This window comes from Anser anser, assembly GCF_964211835.1.
Source record: "Anser anser genome assembly, chromosome: 5".
Taxonomy (NCBI): Eukaryota; Metazoa; Chordata; class Aves; order Anseriformes; family Anatidae; genus Anser; species Anser anser.
In genome coordinates, this window is record NC_139725.1 from 55,201,998 (window position 1) to 55,215,188 (window position 13,191).

The 13,191-nt window shown below is 37.5% G+C and overlaps 1 protein-coding gene across 5 annotated transcripts in view; it reads right to left on the reverse strand.

Annotated features, from left to right (window-relative positions):
• Positions 1-13,191, reverse strand: part of LOC310901091 (uncharacterized protein) — a 247,086-nt gene that overhangs the window by 195,789 nt on the left and 38,106 nt on the right. For all 5 annotated transcript variants that reach the window (XM_083840149.1, XM_083840147.1, XM_083840148.1 and 2 more), the window contains exon 4: positions 11,094-11,286. In XM_083840149.1, coding sequence (XP_083696275.1) covers positions 11,094-11,197 — 104 coding nt within the window. In that variant the 5' untranslated portion in view covers positions 11,198-11,286. The remainder of the gene's footprint in view (positions 1-11,093; positions 11,287-13,191) is intronic.

Genomic DNA, 13,191 nt, shown 5'->3' on the forward strand with positions numbered 1-13,191 from the left:
AAATTTTGTTTTCATCATTGATATTTGTTTGCTCTGTGTACTTCAGGTGCCAATGAAGGCTAATTTGACAGTGTTACTTTCAGATAAAAACAGGATCAAATACCACTTCTCTGACACACAGGAAGAATAATTTGTGAGCATTTTACATCTTTCCATCTCAGTGTACTTTGAAAAAAAAAAAAAAAAAAAGTGCAATTGTTCTCACCCATAATTTACCTACCAAGGAACTGAGGTACAAAAGGGCCACAGGGCATGTTATATGTAGAACTGGAATTACAAAGAATGGCTCCTTTCTAAATATTAGCCCACCCTGTCTGCTTTTCTTTTCCCCTTACTTTGTTCCTTTTGTATTAGAAAGTCTGCTGTCAATGACTCTCTTACAGTTGACCACATGATATTACAAAAGTCAAGAGAGTGAAAACTAAACAACTGTAAAAAGCAACTGCAAAGTAAGACTATGCTAAAGCCTTTGTTTCTTTTTTTTCTTTTTTTTGCTTTAAATTATTCCTTATTTTCAGCAACTAACAAAGGCTTTGATTAATATTTTCTTTGTTAAAGAATCAACATTTTCTCTCCTGCTGTTCTGCTGAGAGAGAAATCAATACCTATCCTCTGAGATATCCAGAAAGTCACTAGGAAAACCATAACAGAGCAAATTTGGCATTTCTCAAATTTCTAGACAAAAATAAAATAGGAAAAATATCATTCAATGTTCTTTAGGAAACATAAAGAAGCAAAAAAGGCTCATGCCAAAGCTTAATAAAAATTATTTCAAATCTTCCTTTAAAAAAAGTGTGTGAGGGAGAATCATTAAGCTGGAATCCATGGAAAGAGAGTTGTTGTGCTTTGGGGTTTTTTTGGTTTGGATTTTTTTTAAGAGCTAAAAGAAATTTCAAGGCTTACACTTGCCTTGAAGCCTCATTGCCAATTTTTGTGGTTTTACAACCACAGTTTCTTATTGCTTTTTCTTTTCTTCTTCTTCTTTTTTTTTGTTTTTGAGAAAGGGAGGAGTTGTTTGTTTGTTTTTCTAAAGTATTTCTCCTTCCCATTGTCATATATGATACCCACACACTAAACAAGGGAAACTGATAGCAAAGGGCAACCAGAGAAACTGCCTGTTCAAACCAAATGGCCTTTTCCCTTCTGCATCACCAGAGTCTATAGGCTCTGTGCAACAGGACTACTAAAGTGAGAGGAAGATTTTACCTTTCTTCCCAACCTTACACCCAAGTCCAGTGGTACCTTAACTTCTCCACCGGTTTCTTTTACAGTCTACAGGCTGAGATAGCATCTGTGCCCAGTATGAAGGAGTTAAAGCCGGTAGGTGGGACATGCTCTGCCTAGAAGTGAAGGATTGAGCATGCATAGATCTCCAGTGGAGCTGCACCTGGAAAAAGCAAGGCCTCGAGTCCATCTCATGGAGCCCAAAAAGAGCAGACAAGTCAAACACAAAGGACTTCTTAGAATAATTCTGACACCTTTTGGTGATATGGATTGTGAAATAAGGGAGATGACTCTGAAGATATTTCGCAGGCTGCCACATTGAAGGCTGACCTCTTAGATATGCCAAGTGATAGACTCTTCTTGGGAACCCATGCCAACATGCATCCAGACATAAGTATTGACTGTGGTCTCGCATGCAGAGATCCTTCTATGTCACGTAGAATGGAAATGGGTAAATTGTCAATGTCCTGTTAGAAACATTCTATCCAGCATTGGCTGGTACTTAGACAAACCAAAGCCATTTTTGCATGTGCAAGTCTTCTCTGGATCCAACTTGAAAAGTCTTACTACGAAAGCAGTCAAGGGGAAGCCAGGTTCTGACAGCAACACTGTGAGCTCCTTCATCTACTACCCTGGGTAGTTTCAGTATTTATGACTTTTATTCTTAAAATCCTTTATGAAGAAAGAGCAAAAGTTTGTTGTTGTTTTTTTTCTAAAAAAGTTTATTGTTTTTTTTTCTAACTGCTGCAGGCCCCTGCTAATTTGTCATATTGTGGTTTATGTTATGGTGGGGGAAAAGATCACATCCTTTGCTGATTTTTATGCTTATGATTTTGTAACTTCGTTTGAAGTTTTAAATAAATAACAGCTTCTTACTAGTAGCTTGAAATAAACAGTGAGTTTGTCCCTGGCCTGCCTACAGTATTTCTTCGGTTTTGTGGTGGGTATTGGCAGGGGGACAGAGGTGAGAGTAAGATGTTCCCCTCTGCCATTTTTCTTGCTGCACACTGCCAGCAAACCTAGTTTCATATGCCTCCTATCCTCAAAATTGCAGACACCACTCCTTCCTATTTCCTGGTCATTTCAGTGATTCCAAAGCAGGTAAGACTGGGGACATCTAGAAAATAAGGCTTTAGAGATATACCTACCTCAGTCCTGAGACCTATCCAGACTCATTGCCGACAGTCTCTTTGTACTAAGGCCCTCCAAGACATCCATCCTTCCCAAAGGCCAGTACCAGCACAATGTGATTCCATACCACATTGTGTGGATTATCTGTGATTCAGGCTTGCATGACGGTCTGCACTGTTCTCACAAGAAAAATACCACAAGGGAAAATCTGAATTGTTGCTGGTTTTTAATGACTAATTTTTGACAACACTAATAAAGCATTTTACAGTTTGTTGGGGTTTCTTTCTTAAGTATTTGACCCTTTACAGTTTAAAGTAAATTCTAACACTTTCTACCACAGAAGGCATTCAGGCTAATTCAACTGATGTTCACTACATCAAAATCTGATAACCTCCTTCTGCATTGTGAGGACTGCTTATGCTTTTCTTAGCTAACTCAAGGTGGGAATCTCAGAAAAGCATTTTACAAAGAATTAGTTGTTTTAAGACTTGTTTACTTCTTAAGCACAGGGAAAAAATATTGCTGTAATAAAAACTGAGTGAAAATAAATAAAAGGAGCTTTAAATTAAAGAAGCTTAAGTTTTAGAAGTGTGTTATAAACCAGAAAAAGATGCAAAGTCCTTGCGCGTCCTGAGGAAAGGGTGTCTTTCTTCTGTATTTTACAGTATTTTTAAAGTTTCTTGAACATAAGCAATCTGTTTTACTCTCTAACTTTATACTCTTTGTTCCACAATGTGCAAAAACAAATTCCCCTTTAAGCTATTGTTTTCCTGACCACAGGAAAATACAGACAGTGAGTTTAAGACTCATGTTCCTGAAGCAGTATGTGTTATGATCTCCAGTATGGTCAAGCTCCTGCTTGATAGCTCGTCTATGCATTTTATGATTGTGTATGAAAATGTTCTTATGAGGTTTCACCCCCAGAAATGAGGATTTACAAAAATTAAGAGGGGCTGACTTGCCACAGTTTATCCAAAACATAAGTTCATTATCACAGCTTTAAAAAGCTATAAATAGATATTTCAGAAGAGAAAAATAAGAACCATACTCTTCCCATCTCTCTCTCTCATCATCAAACATTACATTTTTCTGTAATCATCTGTATACAAGTTCCTGTTTTGCTCCCTCTCTTCAAAAAAAAAAACAACCTCTCAATCCATCAGCCTTCTAGCTGTTGTTCTCTGTCTTTTGTTGGTTTTGTTTGTTTTTAGTTTCGGTATCCTTTGGCCATCCCTTTTGTTCTCAGTATTTCACCTCCACATTTCTTGTAGAACTGCCTTTGCATTTCAGCCTCCTTAGTCAGTTTTCTCTTAACACTACAGAGAGTTTTTTAAGCCCACATAATCATTTGACTGGGTGGTGCAAAACCACTAAACCTGGGCATGGAAGCATATATTATTTATAAAAACAGAAAGTTCATCTACAGATAACATTCCTATTATAAAGTCTTGGAGTTTTGTTCTGCAGCAAAGAATAAGAAAACAAGGAGTGAAACTTCCATCTCATCCTTAAGACAGACAGCTTTCTAGGGTTCACTGAAGGGTAGCCTGACCTGAATCTTACTTTTATTCTTTTTACAGTATACACTGCTCATCAACTAAATACTAAATCCCCACTATATCTCCTTCCTAGATTTCAGATGGGTCTCATAGAACCTTTGTCAGAGATTTTGTCAGTGTGCTTCCACAGCCCTTTATATTTATATATATATATATATTAATTACGATCTAAAACTTTAGTGCTAAAGATAGCCCATATAATAGAAGTTGCTGTTGGCTAACATCCATCACAAATTGTTGACTAAAAGAAGACTAAAATGTTTACCATCATCTTTGGTTAAGGAAAAAAGTATGGCAGAATAAAAATCAGAATAAAAATCAGAAGTGAAATTTAGCAGCACATAAGGAGTGGGCCCTTCTAATTTCAGTATGTTTGTTCATAAGAATCTTTTCCCTTTATCGTAAAGTACATAACTCCTATCATTCTCACCACTGCTAGTTTCATTTCAATATAATGTCTAGAGGAAATCAAAAAGGTAAAGTTTCCTGAAAAGAATAGTCAGTGGACTCAGTAAGGGGATTTTTCAACTGAGAAGCATGGCAGACATTGGCAGAGCTCCACTGATTATAAGGGAAACCTGCCAAGCTGTGTACAAGCATCAACCTCTTTTTATATTTCCAAATAAATGAAGTGTTTCTGACCTATAGATTAACTCTGATCTTTGCAGTATCCATAAAAATGATTGATATCCTGTCTTTGTCTATGTATAGATATGTATGTAGAGTGACAGAAATGTACTACAGATAAGAAGACATTTGGATATTTGGAGGACATTTTCAGAAGCTTTCACTGGGTTCTGTTCTTTTTCTCTCTTCAGAATACCTGCCATGATGTATTGTAAAGAACAGAAGCTGCTTATAGTAATGGGGAAAGATGGTGAGTAATCTGGGAAAAGCATAGGTTTATAAATCTGAATTTATAAAGAATGTGAGACTGATATCCCTCATTTCTGCATGTTCTGCTGTTGTCTACATCTGTGCAAAAAGGCTACAAAATGTTCAGATAAGATCACCTTGTGCAGATGCTGATTATTACACAGAATGTAAAGCAAAAATAATCAAGCCTTCTGTGTCCCACTCACCCAACGTAGATGACCAATAGATGTTTATTCAGACAAATCTCCTTACAACTTTAATACATTTGTAAGAGAACTATATGAAAAACACATTCCCTGATGGCATTACACTTTAAAAGGCTCAAAAACAAATAAATTAATTTAGTATGTTATGAAAGAATTAAACAATACCAACATATTTTTACCATTCCCATGAGGACTACTTTTTTTCTTATGGGCCTGCTCTTTGCCTCTTGCCAAAACACAGCCCCAGAGACTGCCATGATAAACCTACATGAAGGACAATTGCCATTTCTGAGCTCACATCTGGCAGAGGCCACCTTCCTAAAAAGGAAAATTCAGAGTGACATTTCTTCTGACACTGAGCCCTCTGGGAGTTAACTACAAGCACATTTCCACCTTCATTTAATACTACTTTAACAATCAGAAGCAAAGCTTTAATCTTTTTAACAACATATTTCCTTAATAAAATTAAAATTCTTTTTTGATTGTTTTGGCATTTAAAATGATACAAGCAACTAAAAAATAACAATAAAAATTAAAATTAAAAATAAGCATTTACATCATTCTATGAGATTTTAAAGGGGTTTGATCCACAAAATAAAATAATCACATAATAAAATATGATTATTACCTTTAAACTGACATAGTCAGTTATCACTGAGTTAAAAGAATTGATATATTACAGATAAATTCTAAAAATCTTAACCAGAAATTGTAAGATACACAAGATAACATGACTCCAGAAAGGGCGTTTCCAATGAGCTGCTCTTGGCAAACACATGAACCCTCTCATCACAAGGCCCAGCAAGCCACAGTGATACTGGAGAAGAGACCCACTTGCACATAATGCTGAGAAGAAGCAGATCTTAGGACACACTGGAACAATTCCTACAAATGCTGAAGCTATCAGAGTCAGTCAACAGCAAAACCATCACTGAGTTTAACAAGGCCAGGTTTTGTCTCATTAAAGTCTCTTCACTGCATAGCAACTTTGCTAGCTCACCAGAGATGACTTCAGTCTTCTGTGAGATTGCCAGCTTGTCTACCATGATCATAATGGCCAACCCACTAGTCAGTTCATTCACAGATAACTGGAATTCTAACATTTCTGATTCTACACACTGTTTGGAATAAGGGTAGTAAGACTTTAAATGGGCAGAAATGAGTTGGCTTTGGATAGGAGACTTAGCAATGTTTGCAGAAGGGACTACGAGTCAACCAGGGAAGTATTACAACATGTTTCCTCCTCCTTATTCGACTCAGCATCTCTACATCAACCAAGTTGCACAGTGCCATTCCATAAGTACATAGTGAAATGGGAATTATCTTACGGAAATGCTGGCTGCAAACACATTTGTACTTTGCTCTCCAATTCACTTAAGTTTACCTGTTGTGTTATTGAGAAGACAGCCTTGACATGATAGTTAAACTTTTACTCTGTGAGATTCTGGTAAATAAAGAGCCAGATACATTTTTTTTAACTGAAGACAATGCCAGAGTTACATTTGTAATATAACTACTACAAACTAATCACATTTTGACAGAACCACAGGAAATGAACTGTTCATTATTCATTGTATACTGAAACTATGAATACTACATCTTCTTATTCTGATTAGAGACAACAGTTCCTTTTGTAGCCAAATACAAAACACAATGGAATAAGGGAGGTAGGAAAGAGAAGCATACTGGAAAAGTATATTAGTATGATTTGATACATATGTCCCGTAGCTTTTATGAACAGGACTGGTAACAAGTTTTAATGTAATTAATGTGTTTGAAAAGAGTTTTTGGCTTTCTGTTGCACTTAATATGTAATAATGATCAGAACTAAGTGCATGGATAGGAAAAATATAAATGTACAAAGACATGTATTTCTACAATTTAAATTTGAAACATGACTACAAGATAATGCCAGTAATGGCAGTAATTGTATTTCCTGTGCAGAAATGAGATGTATATGACGCAGTTAGAAACATTTATACTTGTGATTATACGAAACACCAAAATAAGAATATTTATGTTTAGAACAGAAATTAGGTAATTTAAGCTATATAATCCCTAGAGGACTTCCTTTTGCAAGAGTAACTTCAGGGGAAAAAAAAAAAAAAAGAATGTTCAAAACAGCTTATTTCTGCACATTAGCAGCTGAACTCACAAGAGCTTATAGTTTTGAACTCACAAGAGCTTATAGTTTATACTTTTTAGCTTCTCTTTCAAGATTGCCAAGATTGCATAAACATAAAGCCTCAGGTATTATTTCCCATGACTGATCCAACCCCTGGTGTTTGGGCTCCAATTCATATCCAAACTGGAATGGATTTATTTTCCAGTTTATTACAATCCAAAAATCTGAAACAAATGGAGATAGTGACAATAATATTACTAAAGGTGTGGCAGGATAACTTTGTCATTGGTGCAAAGCATCAGTAGAGACGTCAAGATTTAGCTCAGTGATGAAACCTGTTGCTACATCTGGAAAGTGCCAGACCTAATGGGAATACAATAACACAAGTCATAAAATAAAAGCACGATGACTTGTCTATAGATTCTTAGCATACTGGAAACTACCAAAAGAAAGGAAGAAGTCTGTTCTAATCATAATTTGGGACAGGAACCCAAAATAGCACAGGAGAACTCATAGAAAAAAAAAAATCAATATTCCATATATGTGTTTGCAAATACTAAAGAACAGAGAAATTAAGCATATTTTCACTGGATGGACATAGGGGAAGAAACTGAATGCATTAAGTATATCAGATTGCCAACACCTCTCCCAGACACTCCTTCACTACAAAAACTGTAACAGAAAAAAGAAAATGCTCTGACTACAGCTGGAGAAAAGGCAAAAATATTTTAGGTGTCAAAGATATGATGATTTTTTCACTGGACACAGCACAAGTAAAGTATACCATGTACTTGAACATATACTTCTCAGGCATTGCAGATTATTTTTTGTTGAGAGGAAAGAGGAATTTTAATCAATGCAACAGTATGATAGTGCATAAAATAATAGCACTTGAGCAGTAACAACTTGATAAACACAGAACAAAGGTTTGTTATGGAGCCAGGAGAACCTCTGTATTTGAAGAAAACATGCCAGACGTGGACGCTACCCTTTAAAAAAAAACCTTGTAAACACTGTTTTAAACTGGATGATACACCAAAGCTCTAAGATTTTTTATTTTTTTTTTAGAAAATGAGCTTCTGTGTGTTTTCATAGAATCACAGAATGTTTTGGGTTGGAAGGGACGTTAAAGACCACCCAGTTCCAACCCCCCTGCCATAGGCAGGGACACCTCACACCAGACCAGGTTGCCCAAAGCCCCGTCCAGCCTGGCCTTGAACACTTTCAGGGATGGGGCAGCCACAACTTCTCTGGGCAGCCTGTGCCAGTGCCTCACCCTCAAAGTAAAGAATTTCTTCCTAATATCTAATCTAAATCTATCCTCTTTAAGTTTAAAACCATTCCCCCCTTTTCCTATCACTCCACTCCCTGACAAAGTGTCCCTCCCCAGCTTTCCTGTAGGCTCCCTTTAGATATTGGAAGGCTGCTATAAGGTCTCCCCAGAGCCTTCTCTTCTCTAGGCTGAACAACCCCAACTCCTTCATCTTGTCTTCATAGGAGAGATGCTCCAGCCCCTTGATCATCATTGTGGCCCTCCTCTGGACTCCTTCTAATACATCCGTGTCTTTTTTGTGCTGGGGACCCCAGAGCAGTAAGTTTTGCACCTGGAAGCACTAGCACCTATAAATATGGCTAGATACTTACATGGCTACCTCATGGATAGACTCTGTATCGCTGCAAAAGATGGTATAAAGCATAGCACAAATGTCTGTGAATTCAATTTTAATAATAAGAGCAAGGATTTATATCTGAAATTTTTGGAAATTGGATAGCTTTGGCATTTCTGAACCATGAAAGAAGTTACCAACAGAACACTTAATAGATCTTAACAGATTTCTACTGAATATCATACTGTACTAGTTTGAAATAAACTGCTTGTAAACAAACAAATAATTAATTAATTAATTAATTAAAGGTCACTACATTAAACAGAAACATTATAAAGCCATTAAACGAATACTAGCTTACACCAGCATTTCTGGCACTTCCCAGAGGACTTTGCATCAGTCTAATCAAGCAGCCTTTATGTAAGCAAAATCTAACCAGATAAAATAATAAATGAAAAAAAAAATGCAAAATATGGTGTGGAATCTAGTGATCTGAGCAGGTGAATCCCCATTAAGAAAAATTTATCACAAGAAGATTTGACAAGATAGTGGTCATTAAGCACAGAATTATTTGTTTAGACATTCATTGGAAGACTGTTCTTTTTAACAGTGGCTACATTTTTGTTATTAATGTAACAATGCAACCACAGAAAAAGTAAACAATTTAAACTATTCTTTTGAAAAAGTCATCAGGGAAGAGAGATGTACTATTACAGACTTCTGCCCCATCCATAGATGGGGCTGCATGATTGAATCCAGCCCAGAAAAATAAAGAGTGTGAACAAAAGACATGCAGGAGAGCTGGCCCTGGCTTCAGGCCCACCAACGTCACAGTCAAATTCCATTTCCAAGGTCCACCACAACACTTTCCTCTTAAGCTTCCTCTGGGTCACTGTGACCTTTGTTAAATGATAAAACAAGTGATAAAAACAGAGACTAGGAGTACATTTGTTGCACAGTTTAAATTTAAAGGAACTTGAGGATCTGAACCAGACTGCAGTTAAATGTAATATATTGCTCAGATATATTCTTCTTTGTTCCAGATGCATGAGTTGTTACTAGTTATAACAGAATGCAAGCTGTGTTTTGTAGAGACTAAAACTGGCACATTACAGAATGCAGAAGCGCCATCTATCAATTTCCTAAAAGGAAACTGCACCTGCTGGAAACTTGTCCTCATTTGACTGAACTCTCTGGGTAGCACAATGGTTTAGTGCAACAGCCCTTCACACTTGAAGCGTGTGGTTCAGCTCTGGCTTCATAAGAATTAATTTTATGGTCTAAATTAACCAGGTACTGAAATTTTATCTGCATGAAAGAGAGAAAGAAAGAAAGATAGAGAGAGAGAGAAAGAAAGAAAGAGAGAGAAAGAGAGAAAGAGAGGAAGGAAGGAAGGAAGGAAGGAAGGAAGGAAGGAAGGAAGGAAGGAAGGAAGGACGGACGGACGGATGGACGGACGGACGGACTCTCTGCCACTACCCTGAGACTGACCCGCATCACTTTTTGTTCTTTCATTCTTGCAGCTCTCTTAGGCAAAGTGGGCAGCAGACACACTGCTTTGCACCACCACCATCCTTCCTGCACTTTCAGAAACACTGACCCCTAAACTGTTAAAAAGGGAGCACGAAAGTTTAGTCATGTAGCCATAGCCCTAAGTACTGGCCCTGACCACTGCAAAAGTAAACAGTCATTTAAAGTTAGCCTGTTAAAATGTTCCAGTTTATCTTCAAGCAAAAATGTAAAGCAAAGTTTTGTTTTTATTTGCTCTTTCCAAAAGACAAAGATAAAGAACACAGTAAAAATAATGGGACTGCAAAAGGAAACAAGGTCTGTCATTCATAACATCACTGATAGCAGGAAGACAGGAGACTTAGTGTGAAACCTGGTTTCAAATGTGATTACTGTGGGCATTGTTACAATTTTCATTCTTATCTGGTCTCAGTTTCTGAAATTTTCTGATGACTTAACACAGTCCTCACCCAAGCAAAATTTTTGTTGGGTTCAGCGACGTTTTTACAAAAGCAAAATTAAGTAAAACAAGGAAGGGCTGAATAGGCAGACAACTATACTCTGGTAGCTGGGTTACACTCAGAGCAGTCTACTGAAATGAAAGGGGCTATTTATGCAGCAAAGGAACTGCTCAGAACTGGGCTGGCATATGACTGCATCCTCAAGTAAACTTCAAAAGTACAAATGCTTTCTCCAAAACACAGCAGGGCTACCTGCAGCGCGATCACAGCTCAGCTCCTATCCACCACAACTGCCCTCCTGTTCTGTGCAGTGCTCACAACAGACAGAACCTTCTATTTTGTGTCTCAGCGTGTTGTCACTTTGCAGGGAGAAGTGCAGCATGCAAAATACTCACAGGAACTTAGCAGGAGTCACTGCATCATGCGAAGTCATGACTCCTAACAGCCGGGCTTGCTGAGAAGGAGCTTGTAGACCACTCTTGCCTACTTGTCCACACATGTAGAAGAGCAGACCTGCTCAGGAGAAAATGGGGAGCCAGATTTTGAAATTCCTTTTTCTTCAGGCTCTGTCATTTTCCAAATGCTTTGCTGTGGAAAGAAACATGCAGCTGATCACATACAAGGTCAATCGTGCATGAAGACTACTGCAGACCTACTTACTGGGGAGTCCTGCTGACAGCCACCAAAGAAGGTTGTCAGAGGAAATAACACAGGATTGCTTACATCCTACATGGGACAGATGCTTGAACAGGAACTAGACAGTGACTCTGAGAGAACGTGGAAGTCTCTCTTAACTACCAGAGATCAGCTGACTGGTGGCATCTTGTATTGATATGAGGCAGGGTCACCCAACTCTCACCATAGAAAAATCTCAGCGGGAACACACAGGGACGAACCCCTACATTGAAGAACAAGACACCATGTCCCGTTAAGATCCCACAGGGGCATGAGTTGCTGCTTTATATAATGGTGAGTTTGGCTCCTACCTCTCTGCATGGTAGGGATTCTCAGCTCCGGAGAAGTTTACAACTTGGAGGAGCTGTGAGATGTTGCCTCCAGCCATGGGTGTGGCTTTAGTACTGCTATAATTTCCTGGCTCTTCTGTTTCTGTTGTCCATGTCAAGCGTTTTGAAGTGGCACTGTTACTTATTTCTAAGTGCAGTTGCCACTGATGCTGAACAGTGATCCATTGTTCCTATTGTTACTTCCGCACTCAGTGGTTCATAAAAACAATAGTTAAGATGCAACTGCAGCACAGGGAGTCCCAAAACTGCTGACTGTCAGAAGCTGGGAAAGTATACAACCAGGAAGAATCACTCCATACTTCTGCTTCTTACACTTCTCCATGAACATATTCTGCTGGCTGCTATCAGATACAAGGTACTGGGACCTTCGGTCTGACTGTATTTCTGCCCTTACGCTCTTCCTCTGACATTTCCCTGACCAACACTATTAGTCGAGGTCCAGTTATTTCTACTGACAGTGCTAATGTCCTTTCTACTTCTGTTTAAAATCTGCTCTCAAAGTGTGATACTTTGATTTTTCATGTCAATGTATTTTCCAGATTGTACTGCGACGACTGAAGTAACCATGCCATGGGAGTGAAGCAATCTTTGCTTAACAACAAAGAAAAACCTGAAATAAATATTGGAACATGCTGATATACTCTGTTTTGGACATAACTACCTCAAAATAAAAAAAAAAAAAAGAGAGAGAGAGAGAGAGAGAAAGAAGGAAAACCTGTATTCTGTCACCTGGTCCTCATGACAATTTAAAATTGTAACTATATCAAAGAGAATATTTAAAGAAGGGGAGAATTATGGAAGATGAGGAGATTTAAATTTCACCAGCTTTTTCCAGCTTTTGATAAAATGTTAAATGGAAGTTTATTTAAGCATTCTTTTTTTCCGTTTTGAAATCCTAGTTTCACCAGCTGTTTTATTTTTCCCCAAAGGAAAATGAGATAAATGTTTCAAAAAACATAAGAAAGTGGCATTGTTTTCTACCAACAGAATGCCCCAATCCATTAAGAAATTCTGAATTGAAGTGTTTTTTTATTAAGAAAAAAAAACCTGTATATTAAAAGAAAAAAAAAGTAAGATTTTTTTCAATGTCCTTACCCTTTACTCATAAAAAGTAAGAGTATGATGTATGTTGGAATAGAATAACTGATTATCAGAACTGTGAAGCAACACTGAATTTTAAACATATGACAGAAGCCTATAGATTACAAAGCAAAACACAGTTTGCTAAAATGGCCTGTTAATTTTGAAGGGAGAGACCTAAGATGAGAGAAATCAATGCCCACAAGACAATAACGGGCATACCAGAAAACGTAAGGGCTATGGGAAAAAGCCTGCACAGTTTCGAAATAAATGTTCTTTAAACTATTTACTAAAACAATTGTTAAACAGATGCTTGCACTTCTCTTAAGTAAAAAGTAATTCCCAAGGGAAACTAAGTTCAATAGGATTAAAAATATTTATGAATTTA